This window comes from Larus michahellis, chromosome 1, assembly GCF_964199755.1.
Source record: "Larus michahellis chromosome 1, bLarMic1.1, whole genome shotgun sequence".
NCBI classification, from domain to species: Eukaryota; Metazoa; Chordata; class Aves; order Charadriiformes; family Laridae; genus Larus; species Larus michahellis.
The window spans coordinates 137615285-137636525 of NC_133896.1; the positions used below are offsets into that span (position 1 = coordinate 137615285).

General features: G+C 42.3%; 1 protein-coding gene across 3 annotated transcripts in view; it reads left to right on the plus strand.

Annotated features, from left to right (window-relative positions):
* The window catches only part of PHKA2 (phosphorylase kinase regulatory subunit alpha 2), a 44433-nt gene extending 24191 nt beyond the window's left edge, over positions 1-20242 (plus strand). Inside the window, exons 17-32 of one of the 3 annotated variants that reach the window (XM_074605488.1) lie at positions 35-113; positions 1183-1346; positions 1907-2080; positions 3189-3277; positions 4408-4541; positions 6105-6261; positions 7752-7831; positions 8080-8158; positions 8284-8413; positions 10099-10200; positions 10835-10953; positions 13735-13782; positions 15632-15799; positions 17522-17575; positions 18816-19016; positions 19538-20242. In XM_074605488.1, coding sequence (XP_074461589.1) covers positions 35-113; positions 1183-1346; positions 1907-2080; positions 3189-3277; positions 4408-4541; positions 6105-6261; positions 7752-7831; positions 8080-8158; positions 8284-8413; positions 10099-10200; positions 10835-10953; positions 13735-13782; positions 15632-15799; positions 17522-17575; positions 18816-19016; positions 19538-19711 — 1952 coding nt within the window. In that variant the 3' untranslated portion in view covers positions 19712-20242. Of the gene's footprint in view, positions 1-34; positions 114-1182; positions 1347-1906; positions 2081-3188; positions 3278-4407; positions 4542-6104; positions 6262-7751; positions 7832-8079; positions 8159-8283; positions 8414-10098; positions 10201-10834; positions 10954-13734; positions 13783-14632; positions 14866-15631; positions 15800-17521; positions 17576-18815; positions 19017-19537 lie in introns of those variants that run through there. The other 2 variants (XM_074605497.1, XM_074605505.1) reach the window with 2 other exon arrangements.
* The last annotated feature ends 999 nt before the right edge of the window (positions 20243-21241 follow it).

The following is a 21241-nucleotide window of genomic DNA, read 5'->3' on the forward strand; positions in this document are numbered from 1 at the left end:
GGTAAGCTTCAGCTGTTCCATTATTCTTTTTTAGTTGATGATGGTACCGACATTCATCCAGCAGTTCTTGCCACCATAAGAAAATTAGAGGATGGTTATTTTGGAGGTGCAAGGTAATGTCAGAAATTATTTTTTCTGTGATTTTTTTAATTAAATGCTATACACGTCTCAATTTTGAACTTGTGATAGTGCACAGACCTTATACTGGAACTCTGGAGGGAGAGAATCATAGAATCATAGAAGCATAGGATTGGAAGGGACCTCTGGAGATCATCTAGTCCAACCCCCTTGCCAGAGCTGGGTCACTTAGAGCAGGTTGCACAGGGACACGTCCAGGTGGGTTTTGAATGTCTCCAGAGACGGAGACTCCACCATCTCTCTGGGCAGCCTGTTCCAGTGCAGAAGTTTCAGGTATAGTTATTATATGGCAATCAGATGGTAGCTGAAGCCAGATGCAATGGGAAAGATCTATCTCCCAAGAGGTATACCATCTCTGACTGTCATTAGTGAATAAGGAAAAACGAATGTCAAAAAATACAATATTTTGGAAATACAAAAACTCAGTCCTGGATGGGCTTCTGTTTTGAAGAATTAATTATTGTTCACAGTTACTGTACGTGTTTTAAACATGAATTATATGTAGTACTTGTGACCTTATGTGTTCCATTCATCTACATACAAAAGCAATTTAATATGATTCCACAGTACCTCCCTGTTCTCTTTCTGCTTGCCCTCTCTGTCAGTTACCTTCCTCTGACAATTGGATGCGTTTTCTGTTTTTTAGTAGCACTGCAGTTCTGTGAAAAGATACTGCTGTTCATGGGAATTTCTCAGCCCCTCTTTCTCCTGCATTATCCTTGGAGTTTAGGTCTTTGTTCAGGATCTCTTCATATAAACATACAACATCCTGCATAGTCAGGCTTTGAGTTAGGTCTATAGGTGTTACCATAACACTGTTAAGTTCAGTTAGGAGCTAGAGCAGGGAGTACCCAGGTGGATTTTGCAACTGTTGTTTTGCATTTGTTTTTCTCAGTATTGGTTATCTGCTGCTTTGTAGTTACCAAAGGTGGATTTGACAGTAGATCTCATAAATTTTGGAGGAGTTGTTTAAAGCTCAGTGAGCATTAATCAGTATCAATATGGTGGATGTTAATGCTTTTTGGCATGCATTCTTGTTTGTAGGGTGAAAATAGGCAAGCTATCAGAATTTCTTACCACCTCCTTTCATACGCATCTGAGCTTCCTGGATCCAGACTGTGACGTAAAACTGTTTGATGACCCTAATGAAGGCCGTGATAGTCCTGACAGTGAATATGGAGGCTATCCAGCAGACTTCTGTGAAAGAGGTAGTGCTTTTTCAGTTCAAATATTTTTTTCTGTCAAGTTCTACCTCAGAGCCTGGGTTTACCTACGATGCAGAAACTGTTTTGTGCACAGTTGGTAGTTATTCCTGTTTCTCATGCATCAGTCTGTGAACAGTACATGCATGACCTAATTTGGAGAAGGAGTTTGTGCATATTTTTCCCACGTTTGTGGGAAGAGTCGGCGGATGGGGGTGTGTGGGGTGTGGAAGAGGCTAGAGGGAGGGAAGAGACTGAGAGGAGTCACAGATAAGAGTTTGTGTGGAAGAGCTGATCTGTGGATTACCAGCAAGACAAAAACCCTTTTCCTTCCTTTCAAAAGTAAAAACAAGTTCGTAATGTAACTGTTTTCAAAGTGTCAAAAACTGATCACACTTTTTTCTTCCTAATTTCTTCAGCTTAAAAATCTCTTGCTTATGCTATTTTTGCATTTTTGTGTGCCCTTCTATATAAGCAAGAATAGAGTGGTGTGTTTGAAAAGGAAAGAACTGATAAATTGTGGTTTTAGCTTTAATAAACCTTTTATTTTATGTATGTCACATTAGAAAGCCAGGATGAGCTGGATCAATATATAAATGACATCCTGCAGAGTACAGCACTGAAGTCATACCTGCCTCCTACTTCAAAGACTGCTAATCAACCACCTGTGTTCAGTGCAAACCATTCAACAAAAGAGATACTGTCAATAATGGCCAAGACAAAGGGCTTAGAGGTTCCAGGTATTTTTCCCTATTATTTATTTAGTAATAATAGTAGAAAACCTGTCTTGGGTGCTAAAAGGGGTAAGTTCAAGTATTTCAAAATTCTGCAATTTAAAAAGAACTACTGGCACAAGTATGTTCTAGTTATCAAGAAATAAGAATGAGTCTGAAGTTTTCTGTAGTGTTCCCGCAGTATCCCATGTCTTGGTGTATACATAGAAAATGTGCTATGAAATGTAACTTTTAATCAAAGTTAATATTATGGAAGCTGGTGCAGCTTCTCAGTTGGATAGAATTTTAAAACCTGAGTAGGTGAATTAATTTTTTTGTCTTTGTATAAATAAAGGCCGACAAAATGTACTTTCTTATTTTAATAAAGTTGTGGTGAAATGAAATTTTCCAATGCCAGAAAAACATAAGTATGCGCGTGTACTTTCTGAATTTGTAAGAAGAAATGGAGCAGAGAGGGACGACAGTATTCGTTATTACACTACATTTCTAATAGACCGATTGAAGGATTTATGCCAATATAATGCTTTGAATGAATTTATAAGTAGATTCCAACATATGCAGTGGTTTATACGTAGGTATGTAGTATTCAGTGCCCTGGCTAAAGGAAGGTTTCCCTTAACTTTCAGGCTTTTTTTAGGCTTTTATCACAACTTTCATATGCCATATCATCTGATCCTCTATTAAATTTAATGTATGAAGTTAACAGAGCATTAGGCTGCATTTACCATTCTCACTTTAATTATGATGTCTTACCAGTTAGACCATTTTCTCCACATACTTCCCATTTAAATGTTTAAAACACTTAGCAGGGTCTGGTCATTGGGCTGTAGGATTTCTGAGGCATAAGAAGCGCCAGTTGAGCATGTAGTGCCTGAGCCTTTGACAATGCTGATCTTAGAAATTCTTGGAGCAGGCCTGCAGGGAGAGAAGGTTCAGAATGTGAGCTTGTCTCTGAGCTCCATGCGCAGCATCTCAGAAGCATTTCCTCTATATTTTGACTCTTAGAGGTATTTCTGTTGTTTTTACCTAGTATAGTTGCTTCATGTAGGTGTTTTCAGTTTTCATGTTACTGAAGTGGACTTCTGCTTTTTTTCCTGTTGGCTTTGCTTTCCAGCTGTATCTATGTCTCTTCCCACTAAAGTTCTGAACAGGCACCGGAAGTCTCTGAATCTTGTTGATAATCCCCATTTCTTTGAGACAAAGGTAAACTGTGGGAATTCTTATGCTGTTTATATTTTTAGGACACAATACTGTGGCGTTTTCTGTGTTTCCCAGGAAACCCTCTGCTAGTTCTCATTTTCCTTCACAGACAAGCCATTCTGCCTGAGGCACCGGATAGCTACTCCCTTGTTTTGGAATTGGTTTATTTTCTGGCTGTCTGAGGGTTTTTTCGTTAAAAAGACAGTATCAAATAGAAAATTTTTAATAGTGTGTGCAAAAGAGAAAATAATATAATAGGTGATTATTTTAAAGGCCACAGGTTGAGTCATCATCTTTAGTCCTAACTGAACACACAAAGGGAAGGATGGGATGTTCATGACCTTGAGAGAGGTTCTCCAAGAGATGCTACTTATAGTAATGTCTGGGCAGGAGGGGAGTGTGTGGAAGGACAGATGTCCTTAAGGCACCAGCCAAATCCCACTACAAGGCAGGAAGATGAGATTGTGCTGGGCACCTGTTTTGTCCTAGTATGTGTGACCAGAGAGTGGTTACAGGAGGTTGTATCCAGCCTCCTGAAGGATTCTGCTCTACAGGCTTTGTCCGTGGGAATTAACCATATACATTGCTGAATATCTTATTAAACAAAACTTCCCTTCATCCAAGAACTCACCAGGGGACTGCATTATCTGATTAGTTAACAAGGTAGTTTCATAAGGTTGGAAAATTGATGATGGCAACATCTGCATTTGTAAAGCATCACATATATACAGGTTGGAGATGGAACTCAAAAAGCTCTAAATTATTTCAACTAAAAAAAGGTAGTATCCTTCTGCCTTTCTCTTTAAAATTAACAGCATATGACAGGGAAAGCGTGCAAATAATCTGGTTTCCTTCTTTAAAAAAATATTTTTGTTTTGTCAAAAAAAATTATTTCCTTGCTGACTGAACCAAAACTAGCGACGAAGTTCCATTCTGGGTGTTGTATTTCCTGGGGCTAATCTCCTTTTCATGTCTGCAGTAGTCTGACAAGAACTGTGTAATGTGTCTGTATTTCAAGTGCAGAGTTATGTTGCTTGGCCATCGTATTTTTTAATGGGAAGTTACAGTTTGAATTTGATCTGCTACTTTTTTCAAGATCCTTTCTTTGATTTTTCATCTGTCTTTGTTATCAGGACTGTGAAAATGTTTCGCGCTTGCCTAAAGATGCTCATGGTGATTTGGATTGCAGGCGGCTTGTTGAGCAGCTAAAGGAATGCCCAACGCTCCATGATCAAGCAGATATCTTATATATCTTGCATATACTAAAGTAAGTTATCCGAGTATAAACTTCAGCATCTTTATGGTTGCTCACAACTGTCTGATTATTCTTGTGCAAAAGCTTTCTGCTCTTCAGGGTTGTGTTTTGAGGGGAGAGGTTAAAATATTTTGTACTTTAATGGGTGTATTTTCAGTTTGCTTGACTACCTAATTCATCTGGATACAAAATATGCTTGTGCAAATTTCAGAGTTGATTGGCACACAATTGCGAATTCATACAGGCTTGAACGCTGACAAGCGAAATGCAAAAATCCTTCCATGAATTACAACACACCTTGCTATATTTGTGACACTCTGTTAAGTTCATGAAGATTTGCTATGATTTTTATACACAAAAAGGGAAGTGGAGGAAGAGGAAGTTCATCTTGTCATTTTCTAACTAAAAGCAAAATGCAGTTTTAATGAGTAGTCACTGTTTTTTCTTTTCATCTCTGTGCATGCCTAAGTGCATCCCTGGCTAAAACTCACTTCGAACCATACTTGGAAATGATCTAACACGAGCTGTTTGGGTTAGTAAACAACCTATTTAATGAGCTGTTGTTTATTAACCCCAACAGCTCATTAAATGGGTTTGGTGAGAGCAAAATGCAAATACAAATCAACAGAATCATCTTCTGGAGTGCATTTATTGGGCTTTTTTTCCCTATGCAAGAGAATACTGCTGGAACCTGGCGGAAAGTTAGCTTTGGGTGCAAAGACAAGCATGTGTTAATCACAGATGGTCTTCCTTGCTGCTACAAAGGTTATGTTTTTGTTTATTTTAGTCTTTCTCCTGTTACAACCTCTTCTTTGCTCTTGTTTTCCCAAGCAAAATGTTTAACAGCCTCTCTTAAAAGAGCAAAGGAAATCCTGGAAAAAATACCATTTTGGTATTTAACTACATGTAACACCCTTAGTTTCCTGTTCTGGAGTCTTGTTTCGCTGCGGGAGTCTGTGTTGGACAGGCAGGTGGACTTTGGTGGACTCTGTTCCTCTAACAGGTGTTGAAAGGTCATTCTGTGATGCTTCTAAACATTGTCAACAAGAAGCCATAATGCAGTGAGTTTCAAAGCCAGGAGAGGAAGAGAAATCTCTTTTGCTTCTTCAGTAATGGCATAAGCAGGGTGGAAGCTTAGTTAATAGCTAAGAAAGAGGCAGGGCAAAAAACTTGTAGAGCCCCTCCGAGGCATCTGAAAAATGGGTGCAGCCTTCAGCAGTACTGAAGACATTGCTGCGTTGCTCTGAAGAAAAGCACCACATGGAGCATTCCTCCAGCAAACTGTCAGTGTGCACACTGGGTTTAAAGCCTAGTGGGAATCCCTTGGGTGGTTGGTTGCTTTGGAGTCACAGGCTCACGGTTATGTGAGTGCTCAAGTTAAAATATGAAAGTTCCTGGTATCAAGAGGTTTTGTCTGCATATGACTGATCTCTGCTGAAGGCCTACATGTGCATTTTACTTAAGTCTGTCACCGCAATGAGCAATTTGGTCCAAATCAGGCTCCTTGTTGTGTGATAAGGTTAACAGTGTAGTGTTTTATCTGATGAAAATTACTTTCTGTGTCTTTTCTGGCAGAGGTGCTGACTGGGACACAGAGCTGGATGGACAGTGCGGCGTCACTGTTCATTGCCTACTCAACGAGCTCTACAGAAAGGCAGGCCTCAATCAAGAGTGGGGCTTGATCCGTTATATTTCTGGTATACTCAAAAAGAGACTGGAGGTCCTGGCTGAGGTATGAAATATAAATAATGCTGGTTCCGTTTTCTGCCAGAGATAAAACTACCAGTTTGACAGTGGGGCATGTGCTTGCCGCCTTCTGATCTTACTTCGTGTGTAAACATGGATTGCTTTTCTGATCTAAAAATCTTATTACGATGTCTTTACCTTTCATCTGTACTGCGAACTGTGCTAATGTTGGCATGGACTGAGAACGTCACACTGTAAATGATTGTGAAGGCTTCATTGCATCCCTGTTAATCGGAGAAGCTTAATTGCGTGCTTTGAAAGCTGTAGTTGTCACTGCTAATTGCCTATTTCTGTTGTGATAGCATGAACGCTTTTGGAGCACCAGTATGGCGCGGTGCTAGAAATGATGCTAAAAGATGACCTGTCCCATTGGGCAGACAGCCTGCTGTGCGAGTGTATATGGATGTACGGAGGCATTAAAATATCTGCCACTGTTTAATGGTAACAAGAAAGGTCCACTGTAAGGAGACAGATTTTGAGCATTGACAGATTTGATTTTGAGCATTACAAAAACGTTTCATCTCACATACTCTAAAGTATTTGTTTAATTTCCTACTTATCCCTGCATATTTCTGTAGAGCTCTTTGTTTAGTTCCTGGCCATTTTCAAAGCTTTGACTGTCACAGCTAGGATGCCCTGTTTTAGTGACAGCCATATCTGCAGGGAGCAATTTGTGATAATTGCCCTGCATGGTACTTCATTAAGCCCAACCTTTTCCGTCCTCAAGACATGATGGACAAGCAGTACAAACACACTCACAGAAAGCCATGTATGTTGAGTTGCAAAAATACTGGAAGTGAACTGGGGAGGAAGAGAGTAGAGATGATCTGGTTTGTTCCACGTTAAGGGAGGGAAAATAGACTTTTAAAAATCAGATGAACAAGGTCTTTGATTCAGGATGCTAAAGCAGGTAAACTGAATACCTACTTTTGAAGCAGGTCGATATAAAAGAGTAAAACAGTGGAGGAAGCACCGATTTCAGAATGTATCAGGGTGGCTAATTCAGGAATGTGATGCAATATGTTCTGTGTTTGGTTTTTTTTGTTTTTTTGTTTGTTTTTTTTTTTAAGAGAGATAAATCTCTTAACAACCTATCTTAAATAAATATATTAGTACACCAAGTTTTTCATTGATTCAAAATATTTTTTTTGTCTTAAATAAAGAACAAATGTTTATCTTATGATAAAGGATAAAGTCCTTTATTGATCTGCCAGCCTCACTGTAGTCCCTAGTCGTCATGTTGCTGATTTCACGGAGCAGGGAAGCAGGCTTTCAGCCAGGGCAGACTTGTAGCCATGTTGACCTCAGGTGATCTTTGGCAACTAGGTAACAGCGTTCTGCTGAATCCGTGTCTGGTGATTAATAGGAATGCACTTAAAAATTGCTGAAGAAATACTTCATTTTGGGGAATTAAAAGCTGCATCACTTCCACATGACTCAGAGAAAGGTCTCTTGCTTTCTGTTGCGTTATGATAGGCATGCACAGACCTTCTGTCACACCACAAGCAACTTACAGTGGGCCTGCCACCAGAACCCCGTGAGAAAATCATTACCACGTAAGTTGAAGCTCGGCCTCGGTTACAGAAGCAGCCTGCCCTTCAGCTTCCTGCTGGTACTGTTCTGTTGCTATTATCTTGTTTAAAAACTTATTCCTCACCTTCAGGAGGAATTGCAGCCACCCAGGCAGAATCGTAGGCACCTTTGTGGTGCCAAGATACTTCTGGGTCACTTGGTTCTGGTGTTTATCAAAGAGGTTAATAGCAGGTGTCTGAGTCGCTGCTAACTGTGGTTTGCCTTCTTGCAGCCCACTGCCACCCGAGGAGCTCACAGATCTTATTTATGAAGCGAGCGGCCAAGACATCAGTATTGCAGTCCTGACACAGGTATGCAGCATGTGTAAAAAGGTCTCTTCCAGCTGTGCCCAGTGTGGCACCAGTGTTTGCTCTGTGACTGGGAGAGCCAAGATGAGCCACTCTAAATGGGTGCCCTTATGGATTTGTCATTACAGGAAATAATTATGTACTTGGCGATGTACGTCCGGTCACAGCCTAGTCTTTTTGTGGAGATGCTCAGGCTCCGCATTGGTCTGATAATTCAGGTGATGGCCACCGAGCTGGCTCGGAGTCTGAAATGCTCAGGTAAGAGCAATTTTACCATAAGGGTACTTACAGCGTTGTTTTTGCTTCACCTCAGTGATTGTTTTTTCATTTATATGTGTTAAATCTGTTTATTAACTTCTTCGTTCATCGTGCACAGTTACAAACTTTGAAAATAACCTCTCTTTTTGACTTAATGAAAGATTCTTGCCCGCCCCTCCTCATCCCCCAGTTATTCAATCTGAAGTGGATATTAAATACTTAAGTCCCCTGACTTTCAGTAAGTGTTTAATGTTCAGATCATCAAATTGCATATGTGTGTATTTAGGGATACAATGCCACTAACGTCAATGAGAGTTAGGACCCTAGATACCTTCTGAATATTTGAGCCTTAATTCATAAATATGGTAGTTTTTATTGAAAGTAATTTCTGATCTTTTTCCTTTTATGTGTAAACTTTCCCTCTGTAATCTGCTTAGTTGAAAATATTTGCTGTTTAGATTTCAGCTATAGTGTTGCATATAAATAACATACATAAAATGAAACAAGAATTAAGGAACAAACAAGTGTTGCAAAGTGAAAATATTTTAAGACTCATTTTGGAAAATGGGGAATCATGACTGAAGAGGGATCTTAAAAATCATTGAAGAATTTTCCACGAGTGGAATTGAAAGGGGTCAGAAGTCTAAGAAGGAGCAGTCATGAAAAGTAATCAAGTTAATGTGACAAATATATAGTCAAATGCTGATGCTTAAGAGCATGATCTGGGCCATATTTTTGTGGTTTAGCTCTAGTTACCATTTCTAATGCCCTAACACATCCTAAAGGGGATAACTTTGTGGAAGTGTATTTTCTGGTGTCCCTCGGTTTTCTCCCTTCTGGAGAGAAGTGGGGATCCCTGGTTGTTCGTTAGATGGAGCCCACCTTGGGTGCTCTGCTCTCTGACTAACTTGAATGGCTGCCACCAGGGAATGGCAGATTTCTACCTCAGGAGAAGCTGACAAAAGGAGACAGGTAATTTTCTGGGATAATTCTGTTTCTGTATGAAGTGTGCACAGAAAGGCTGGTTTTCCCCCAAAGCTGTAGCTGAGTAGCGGAAGCCGCTTTATTCACAGCGCAAAGTCTCTCTTTCCTGGGGTCCCTTTTGTTATTCCTTAGCCTTAAATGCCAGCTCTGTACTCTGCCCCCAGCTTTGCGACTGCCTTTTCCATGTTTTCCTGTGGGAGATTTGTCTGTGCACACATGTGTACTCACATGTAGGTATGTGCATCTTCTCTCTCTCATTTACATGCATGATCCTTTAATCAAATAAAGCACAAGCCTCCCACATGCATACCTTTCTTTATGGGATAACTCCGGCTCTGTAATTTAGATCTGTGTGTCATCTGCCGTTGGGAGATGGCTGTAATGCCTTTCCAAGCGATCTTGCTCTACAAAGCAGCAACTGCTTTCTCATCATCAGCTTCGGTGAGATTTCACACAGGTGCACCATACTACTCACTAATGCAAATAGGGTTATTTCCATGCAGTGTTTGTTGTTTAGTCTTGAAATGTATTTTCTTTGAAATGTGAATCTACATATTTATTTTTTTTGAAGGAAATGCTAGCCACAAGGGAAACGTGACTGAACTTCATTCAACCAGCAGTTCACCTAGGAAAACAACCTATAAAGCAACCTATAGTGATGTTTGTAATTATTTTTTTTGGTTATGTTTTGTTTTAACTAGGTGAAGAAGCTTCAGAGAGTTTGATGAACCTAAGTCCCTTTGATATGAAAAATCTCCTACATCATATTCTCAGTGGGAAAGAGTTTGGTGTGGAAAGAAGCTGTAAGTTGTCCACTCGGGTGCATGTATATGTTAAGTGAGAACTATAAATACAAAGTTAGATTGTCTTACAAGTAGGGATCTACTCTCGTGGCATGAAAAATAGAGGTGTAGGTGATGTATTAATCATGGGTGGCCATGTATCTGCAGTGGAATAAATGAAACACATGATGGAAGCTGTCCTGAACTGAAATAAGTTTGTATAAAGTTTTCAGTGATATAAAGGCAAATTTCTATAATGAAGACGTTTTATATGACCAGAGTGAAGACCATAAAAAGGGTATATCTAACTTGCCTTCAAGGAGTACATGTGTGATACCCAGGTATTCCCAACTGGCACTTCACCTGTCTCCCAGCTTCATTCTGAAGCCCTCACAAACACATTGCAACTCTGATGTCTTTTGAAGCTATGATTGCTCAGCGTTTTGGAAAATCAGGTCCCAATATCCAAGTAGGGATCTAGGTGCCTGACTTGATGCAGTCAGGTTTGAACTATTGACGTGATTTGAAAGGATGCTGTCACCAAGAGCATTGTACACTCGTTGAAAGTATATGCTTTTATCTTTAACTTCTATGTAAAATTTCATCTGTTTTTCTCCCCCCTAGTATTTTAAAAATGTCCATTTGCTTCTTTTAGTGCGACCTGTAGATTCCTCTTCATCTAGCCCTGCAATTTCTATTCATGAAATGGGGCATTCTGGAGCAACCAAAACAGAAAGAAGTGGTATTACTAAATTGAAGAGTGAGTTGAAGCAGGTGAGGGTTTTCCATCAATGCTTGTCAGAAAATGCAGCTGTTCTGGTACTGTGTTATGTTAAAAACTTGTATGTTAATTTCAGGACGCCATTTTTAATGCCAAGTAGATTCTTGGTAAATGACAGAAGTTTCCAAAGATCCGTTGATTTAAAGCTGATCCCTAAATAGAATACAGTAAAGGGATGTTTCCTCCAAAAATATCCTTCCTCTTTTGTTCTTGTCTCACATGCTGAATATAGAAGAACTCGAACAAACTCTAATGCATTCATGGCATCAACTTTAAAACAGCTCTTTAATCATCTTTAGCTAAGGAAAGGTCAGATGTACAAAGTGAAGCTTTCATGCAAACAGTGTTCATTTTTATACTCTGCACAAGTTGCTGATGTGGTCCACATGCCTTTTGGAAAAGATACACTTGGAAAAGAAATCTTGGTTTGTTTTCTTCCTGGTTTTGGAAGATGATTACTGCTATTATATAGATATATTTATAAGTTCAGTATATGAAAGTACACAGCAACTGAGCATATAGAGAGATATCATAGAAAATACCTCCAAAATATTCTGAATGAATGTGACTGGTGGTTTTGTTATGAGTGGTTTTGATTTCTCTTGTTTTAGTGTTTCTTTTAGTACTTTTCTTCTGCTGTATATAAGTAGGAAGGTAGTGATCAAGTAAAATACATTTGTAAGAAGGAATAGCTTCATATTGTTCAGCCTGGAGAAGAGAAAGCTCCAGGAAGACCTGATTGTGGTCTTTCAGTATACAAAGGGGACTTAAAAGCAAGGTGGAGAGAGACTCTTTGCCAAGGTCCATTACGACAGGACAAGGGGCAACGGATTTAAAATGAAAAGAGGGTAGGTTGGGATTAGACATAAGGAAGAAATTTTTTATGATGAGGGTGGTGAGACACTGGAATGAGTTGCTCAGCAAAATTGTGGATGCCCCATCATTGCAAGTGTTCACGGTCAAGCTGGATGAGGACTTTGAACAACCTGATCTAGTGAAAGATGTCCCTGCCTGTGGCATAGGGGTTGGACTAGATGATCTGTAAAGGTCCCTTCCAACCGAAACCATGCTGTGATTCTGTATTAGAAGCATATTTTAAAAGACTGTCTCTTCTGAGAGTTTATCAATCCTGATTCATTTAATCTGAGGCCATTTCTATAAGTTTTTGAGGAAGTAGATGGTGTTTTCCTTTGATATATGAAACAGATTTGCTTGATAAGCCTTCAGAAAGGAGTGGCATTTCTGCATGGTCTTGACCCGGAGCGTTTGACAGTGACAATAAGGATCGGATAATCATCCTTCGTAGGACATGATAAGGCAGGGAAGCAAAGACAGAAGTGTGTGGTGTCTGTCTCATGAGAACTGGTTGCCGTGTTTGAGCCACGCAGCTGCCTGAGCATGGTCATGGCTGAGCCTTGTGGTATGGCTGCGGCTGCGAAGGTGCTGCTCGCTGCTTTCCACCGGCCCTCAAGGGACTTTGGGGTTCAGTCTGAGCTGGGCTCCCAGTCATACAGCGGGTGTCTTGACTTCAGGGCCTTTCCAGGAAGGAAGAGGGACTAGGCACTAGGTGGCAGCATTATTTTGTTTTAAATACAGAGGTGGGCCTGAGCTGAAACACTTGGAGTTTTGTTGAGGTTGGAAAGGTGTTTCCTGCGTTGCTTTTGCATTAGATGGAAACCTGGTGTTTGACACAGAGGAGGAGTTGGTTGTTTTTATTTTTGTTCCTCCCACCTTCACACTTACGCTGCTTCCTGCTACATCTCACTTCATTCTCTGAATAATTCACTAGATACTGCTTTAATGTCACTTTGACAGAGGGGAGTCAGCTTTGTGTTACAAGCAACATTTCAGGTACTTGCACTAACACCTCTTTGCACCAGAGCTCAGGTGCTGAGCGACCGCAGCTGTCTCGTTTGTTGCTGTTGTTTCTTGAGTCTGAACATCAAGGCTTTGCCTGGGTCTGAAACATTAACACTTAATTAGGAGGCATGGCTTGGGGAGGACAGTTACAGAAAAGTGCTGTAAGTCTGAGGTGCTGCATCCTTATTTCAGAAAAAATTTTGGCTTGAAGCTGTTCATTTAGCGCTGCCCACCCAGTTGGCAGCCTGCAGGCTTTCTGCAGCAAGATGACCTTCTCATGCAAAGAGAAGCTAGTGACGTTAGGAAGAAGTTCTTTACAATGAGAGTGGTGAGACACTGGCACAGGTTGCCCAGAGAGGTGGTGGAGGCCCCGTCTCTGGAGACATTCAAAGCCAGGCTTGATGAGGCTCTGGGCAACCTGATCTAGTTGAAGAAGTCCCTGCTTACTGCAGGGGGGTTGGACAAGATGACCTTTAAAGGTCCTTTCCAACACAACACATTCTGTGATTCTACGATTGCGACGAATGGGGAATGGAAGGGGGGAGCTTGGGTCTTTTTTCCCAGGCCCAAGTCGCAGGGAAGCTTTTGCATGCATCTTTAACTGTGGCAGTTTGTGTTGGCCATGCTCAGAGGTCAGTGGATGGCATGGGCAGCTTGTGGCTGCATCGCAACCAAGGGAGCTCCTGGCAGGGCAGGGTCTGCCTCGTGGTGACCCTGGCAATTGGCAGCATCTGCCCCAAAATTAGCTGACGTGCAGCACTGCAAGAGTCCAGGGGTTGTCGTGGTTTTTCCCTGAGTACCTGAGCTTATACCATGTTTCTTGTCTGTGCACGGATGGGTTACTTAACCTTGTTTGCGTCCTGTTCTGTCATGGCCGTCTGTCTGACGTGTTGGTGTCTTTTTTTGTTTTGTAGTTCTTTCATGAGGGCCACTCCATGTCCAGCAGCATGTTCGCTTCCACGGTAAAACACTGTCTGCAGCTCTGCACCTGCTCTTCACCCTGAGTGTGTGTGCGCAAGGGTCTTAGCTCTAGACACCTCCCTGTGGCTTTTCCTGCGTGAAAATCATTTCCAAATCCAACCTCTTTCTTTTGTTCATCTTCATTGGGAACCAATTCTCATTAGTAATCTTTTAATAGAAGTTGAGTCTCGCATTTAGATCCACTTAGTTCTTCTGAAGCTTAAGCAGTTGTAGCAGATAAAGCACTATAGCAGATTTAGCTACTTGGTAGTGGATTACATTACAGGTGTCATCAGTATTTAAAAGTAATGTAATGTTGATAAATGCTGGCAGTCTATGGACATTAATGAACCCAGAACGACTTTGGGTTGCTGAGACAGGAGGTTTATGGGCACGGGTATCTCCTCGGGCAGTCGTCATCTTCCCAGGCAGAGAACTGTAGCTCTTAGTAAGCTCTCACTGTTAAGAAGGAAGATAATTGTTTAAATATTTTAGCAACGGAAGCCTCAACAATTTAAAGTAAGTCTGAGGCTCCAAAGCTATCATGAAGAGACAGAAAGCTTGCAGCTGTGCATGCACTCTGAACTGGCGGTTGTGATTGGTGGTTCTCCGCATCTGCAGACTCGCTGTCGATGGCACACCTCCCACATGTCCTAAATGCACAGCTGCAGAGCACCACTAGTCCTGTGGCCTGGCCCGACGACTGCCAGGTTGCTGTTGCCTTTCTCTTCCCTCATACCAGTGCAGAAAGGCAGGCTTCGACTGCATGTTTGATTCAAGCGCGCAGAATTGTTCAGTGAGTTCTTTGCTTCTCTGAACCAGCTGAGTAGCCAGATTAATTATTGTATGCAGATGGATTTCTCTACTTTGGCACCCACTCTCCTGCTGACCTCCTGCATCCCCGAGTTGTGCTCAAAAAGGTGGAGGAAGTTCTGTCTGCTTCAGTGTGCAGTGGAAAGGAATAGCATGCATCAAGCCATCAAGGGAACACCACCTATTCCTCGCTGACACCAATAAGAGTGAATATCGACTTTGCATTTGCTGGTCTTTTTGCAGAGCTTGGCTATGTAGAGTCAGTGAGCCTATCCTTTGTAAGCATACAGTTTTTGTTCTTATTTCCCATCTTCCCCAGTAGTTTGCTCAGGCAAAAATCTCCTTACTCAGAGATGATGGGATTTTAGATGGGGTGGTCAGCCCTTTCTGGGCTGGAAGTAATAGGTGTGCAAAAACGAACGAGGGAACAGAAGAGGACGGTCTCTGGGAGCACAAACTTTGAAGATGATTTGCTGCCTGATTTAGTCTCCAAGTCTGGTAGAGTAAAATAATAGAGCAATAGTGACAATGAAGGAAACAAGACTGATGTTTACAGAGAGGCAGGCATTATGATTATGTGACCACATGAAGTCAATTTTTAATCTGCCTACTTTAATGGAGCTCTTTGCATGGAGGACCTCTCTTGCTGGACTCATGGACCCTTTGGTTCTCTTACGACACAGAGCCCAAAGTCCAAGTCAGACTGACCTGCAAACCCCATCCCACACCAGTGGCACAGCCCTGGCAGCCAGCTCATGCTTGTTAAAATAGTCAGGCCTTTGTTAAACTAAGCAGTGAAGTTTAGTGGGTTGAACTGCTTGTCTTTCTTGTTGAAAAATGACTGAAGTGCTGGAGAAGTTGAAGCTTGTTGTGAAAAGGAGAGAAAGGGATCAGTCCTGATCCATCATCTTGTATGACGTCATGGCCTGTATTTTTCCCCTGGTTCTGAGGTAGCATTGTAACAGAATGATGTATTCATCGGGAGTAGAACTTGGGGTGGTAGAAAGCAACTATCCAAGGTTTTATTGTTTCTTACAGAGGGGCAGTACTCCATCATCTCCCATTAGTACTTCTCCTACTGGGTCCAATGGAGAGACAAGCTGGGGTGACCGAAAAGGGCAGTGGCTGCGCAGAAGGAGGCTTGATGGTGCTATTAACAGAGTTCCTGTTGGCTTTTATGAGAAAGTGTGGAAAATCCTTCAGAAGGTAAGTTGGCAGCTGTGGAGGGGAGGGAGGAAGCAAGCTGTACGGTAACCTGGGGAGATGGAGGTGGAGAGGTGGCGTGTTGCCAGGAGTTGAAGTTGGTCTTCAGCCGGAAGACTGGTGGAAACTAGAATCATTAGTAGGAGTAGGTCTCTTGAACATAAAAGGGCACCATTAACCACAGGTTCACCCGTGCTGAATTTCGGCTGAACCATTCTATTCCACGACTGTCTTGTTTTGCATCGCGCATGGCCTAATGCAAGTTGCGGTCAGTGCCGCTGAGGGGCACTGCAACGCAGTTCAGAAAGGCTGCGAGGAATCAAGTAGGAAATGGCACTGACTCTTCCAAAACGTCTTGAGATCTCTTGCTGGCTCTTCTGAGCTGTATGGAATTCTTAACTTTTCTCTTGTTTGTTTTAAAGTGAAAAGTAAGTCCTTGCCAGCACCTTGGAGATCAGGGGTATGGAAATGTGTTGAAGCAGCTCTCCAGGAAGGAGGAGAGGGGAATTATTAATTTTTACTCATTTCAAAGCGATTATGCACCTGTTCCTCTGCTTTGCTGGATGAAAGCCAGCATTTGGCACCTTGCGGCACTGAGCTGTTCGTGCCTACACAGCTGGGAAAAATGTACATCACCAGCTCAGCTTGGTTTTGGTTGTCCTTCTAAAATCACTTGTGCTGAAGCTGTTAGTGTTGATGTCAGCCAAGATGAGTCATCTATGGCTATTTACTAATGGGATCTTTCAGCAGAGTGAGCATCACTTCTGTCATAGAATCATAGAATCATAGAATTGTTGAGGTTGGAAGGGACCTTTAAGATCATCGAGTCCAACCTTTAACCTACCCTGACAAGAGCCACTTCTAAACCATGTCCCTAAGTGCCCCATCTACCCTTTTTTTTAAACACCTCCAGGGATGGTGAATCCACCACCTCCCTGGGCAGCCTGTCCTGATCTAACATAATAACGGGGAGTATTGGAATGGTTTTCTGGCTATTAAAATCAACTGTGCTTATTTAAGTTGTCTTCAGTATTTCATTCTTAAACTCTTTGGACTATTCATAAAAGTTCTCTCTTCTGCTTGGCGTGGTTTTGTACCTCGGGTACCCCGACGTGTCATTCCTTAGCCTACCTTCTCACCTTCTCACCATTTAGGCTTTGTCACTCTTATTTTATACCACTTGGTATTTGTAACACCACCTCTCCCCCACTGTTGGTGGCCCATGTCCGAGCACCACATGTTGACATCCTTGAGTTGAGGTGCCCTGGATATAAAACACTTAACTAAACATTGTTTTAGCGAAAATGAAAAAGAAAGGGTCTGACTTCCGTGGTCTGTTGTTGTGCTTTTGTGCTACTTTTTATTTCTACGTTTTTTTCCCACAGAATGTTCTCATTGATTTGTTTTCCTCCTTTGTGTGCCTCTCGCTGTCGTGGCTCTCTAAGTACTTTCCTCCCCTCAGCAGCAGGACTGGAACACAGCACGCTCTCGACGTGTCGCGTCAGGCTATTTCTAATGTTTGCCAGGTTACATAACATCTTCCTTCAGCAAAGGTGGAATAATATTTTTCACAGGTTTTGTTGTTGTTGTGGTTTTTTGTGGATTTTTGTTTTGGTTTTTTTTTTTAACTGAGGGTTATTAGATATTGGCTGGTATCAGAGAATACTCAGATTTACTTGCAAGAACTGTTAACTTCTAGTCATTGTCCAAATGTTGTTGTTTCAGTGCCATGGCCTGTCCATTGATGGGTATGTCCTTCCTTCTTCAACCACCAGAGAGGTACAGTAAAACGTCAGCAATTTTCTAGCCCTGTGACTGAATGTTTGGTTTGACAGTGTAAGATGCAGCGGTGCTGCTGTTGCAGATCCTTGATTTTAAGAAGGTTAGAAGATCTGGACCTTCCCTACAGCACTTCTGCCAGCTTCCCTGGGGCAGTGCAGACGAGTTCCTGCCAGGCAGGCCTGGGAGCGGGATTTGTGGCAGGTTTTCCCCTTTGCCGAGCCAGCCCTCTGCAGCCTTCCCTACCCCGTCTGCCCACGGAGCAGTGCTTGGAAGAGGGTGGCTGATGGCAGCCCTTCGGGCAGGGTAGGGAGAAAGCAAAGCCTTGTTTGGAATAAAGCAGACACGTTGCTTGCCACTTATTTTCTTAATGTGCTGCAACAGCAGCCAGTGTATTTTGGCATCACAATCTCAAAAGTAAATACGAATTAAGGATGATTGTTTCTAAACGAAGCTTTGACTCTTTAAATCTATAACCTTTCCTTACACTTATTTTTCCGTAGTTGGATTGTCTTTCTGTTTTTAGGCACTCTGGCAAGTTTTGAATTCACATCTATAAAACAAACTCTTGTGAGCAGTAATCCATCAGCGCAGGAGAGGTGCTTCTGTGCCTGAGTCTGTTTCCCCGTCTGGTTCCCTCACATTTGTCTCTGGCTTCCTTCTCTTCTGAGGGACAGTGGTAGCAGCTGAAGAGAGGAGCTGGAATTTTCTGCCAAATTTAAACCTTTTTTTTTTTTTGCAGAATGGAGAGCTTTATTTATTCCTATTGTGTAGATAAATAGGCTTATATTTTTAGCCTGTCAGACCTAGACAGTATCTAATTTTGCTGTTTCAAGGAATCAGACGAAATGAGCACAAACCTCCTAAGGCAGCAGCCTTCCACATAACATCCACAGAGCTATGCCAGTGCAAATTAGGCTGCTCTACAAACAATATAGCTATATCTCTGTGTGGAAGAGCGTTCATCCTGAGCAGGTGGTTATTTTTAAAACTCGACAGGAGTTCTGGCTTTGCAACTAACCTGCGATGCTAGAAAGATACTTACAAAGCAGAGTGCGTGAGAGCGCAGCATGAGGGGCAAAGAGTTAAGTTGCCGGCTAAGAATCATCAGCAGTCCTGTATGTAACTTGTGTGTGTGTGAAGTGCGGAGAGGAGCATATGTTTAAGCGCTTGCAGGCTGTGGGGAACTAGCCTTTTGGATTTGTCAGTTTTTCTTTGCGTTTCTCCTCAAACTTGCCAGATGACCCCGTGCGAAATCAAGTTTGCTGTGCACGTGGAGTCGGTGCTGAACCACGTACCCCAGCCTGAGTACAGGCAGCTCCTGGTGGAAGCGATTCTCGTTCTCACGTTCCTCTCCGACGTCGAGGTGAACAGCATTGGGGGCATCATCCACGTGGATCGGATCGTGCACATGGCCAACGACCTATTTCTGCAGGAGCTGGTGAGTTCAAAGGGCAGCGGTGGGAAAGCTCCGCATTTGAAAATTGTCCCCTGCTCCTTTTTTAATATGTGGGATGAGCTTGTTTGTTTTTTTTTTTTTTTCCCTTATGCTTTCCTCTGCAAAGACAGACCAAATCACTTAAGTATCTTCCAGAAATATATTTGGAAAATTAATTTAAGAATTGTGGGAGATTTAAAGGGAATAAAATTGTAGTGGCTAACACGCTCTGAAGTACATGAAGTTTTCTTTCACCAAAGCATTAGATTTGCCAGTATTTGAGTAATCCCACCCTCCCACCCCCCAAGGACAAAAATCTGTGAAGTTACATGTTCCTCATTTACTTACACTGATCCAACTAAGTCATGTGGGTCCTATAATAATCCTGCCTAGGTTCTCATGAGGGAAAGGAGAATTGCTTTCAGTATTCAGCACAAATGTAAAATCATCAAGTGGCGGGTTTTTTTCCAATAAATAAGCGTGCACTCCTAACTTTCCCTACTTCTTTGCTTGTGTCTTTTCAGAAATCATTCGGAGCTACCGGTAGTATCCTGGAGAAGGATGTAGCCACAGGAATTTGCCACTTTTTTTATGACAGTGCTCCAAGTGGGGCCTATGGCACCATGACGTACCTCACAAAAGCCATCATTATTTATTTACATGATTTCCTGCCTAGCACAGGCTGTGCGATGCAATAAGCGATGCCTCAGGGGTGGGGGGAAGGCTCGGAAGCTTTTTCTCCCCGTTTCCCTCTCGTGAACCTCCTGTTCAGTTGCTGCATGTCTGTGTGCTGTGCACTACCTCGGCCGTTTACACTAGTCGTCGGGCTGCCTGCACTCCTACCTGCCGGGGGACGGGTAGGTGGAATTTGGCCTGGTTTTAAGAGAGCGTGCGAGAAATAACAAATAATGAGGCTTATTCTGCCCAAAGTGCATAAATGTAATTCATATTAAATTAGCAAGAATTATACAGTTCTGCCAAGGGGAAAAGAGATTACTCTACGGAGATCAAAAGGCATAATAAAACGAGGGAGCTGTATCTCAGGCATGAAGTCTCCCAAATAAGGGAAGTGATGGAATTCATTAATTTTTCTCCTGCTGTGTGTAAATGTACATCATTGTGAATCACTAATGCACAGTGTGAAACATCCAGGGAAATGTAAATTAGAGGCGCAGCAATAACTTGAAGTTACTAGGTGATGTTTCTAATACACATTTATCCTGATTCTCATCACATTTGCTCCTAGTCAGTGCAGGGCTAACGCCAGAAGAGTCAAATGTCTTACAATATCCGCTAATTTGAGAGGATGGCCTCTCTCAGGAAGCTGCATCTGTCTTTAATCTGAACAAAATGGCTTCCTTCCCTGCATCCCCGAGGCTTTGGAGGTAAAATCTCAGGATTCCAGCTTCTCCAAGGTGACAAGACAGTTTTATGCCTGTAATCCCTTCTTCTGAATGGAGCAAGATAAACCTCTTTCACTCGAGCACCCTTTCCAAGTCTTCCGATCCTTTCCCTTGCAAATACCCTCAGAGTTGAGAATGGCATAATTGCCACCCTTCTAGTGCAGCGTGAATTTATGGAAGGCTTTGATGTTTCTCTTTTTTTTTTTTTCTTTCTCCTTTTTTCTTTCTTTGTTTTTGTTTGGGTTTTGTTTTGATTTTTTTTTTTTTTTAATTTAAAGTTGCACTTGTCACACGTAGTTAGAGAAGAGCTGCCTGGAAGTCTCCCTTCAGGCAGCTCCCAGGTCAGTGCCTATGCCTTGAATCTGTCCAGCAGAAACCAGTTTCTGGGGCTGCTCCGCGCTGCTGCAAGGAGAATAGGTGTGTCTTGCAGGGAAATGGCTCTGTGGCTATTTAAACTGAAAAGAAAGGTAGGCTGCTGCTGCTGGAGGGAAAGCCCTGCTTTACCCTGGGCACCGGCTGTGGTTTGCCTTGTGCTGGCACTGCTGGTTTTGCTGCCAGCCAGCACACATCTGGCTGGCAGCTTAGGGCAGTGGCTGGAGCTTTAGCCTCTCCCGTGGCCACGGCTCCCTCAGCAGCATGGAGATGTGCCGGCGCTGCCGCCGTGCGAGCAGGCCAGATATGGCCTGAAAAAATTAAAGATTTTCCATGCTAATGAGCATATTTCTGTGAGACCTCCCTCCACCCTTTGAAAACCTAACTATGCCATTTTTACAGGACTTGAAAACTTTTATTTTTGGTAACAATAGTATGTGGTGCTTTTGAGAA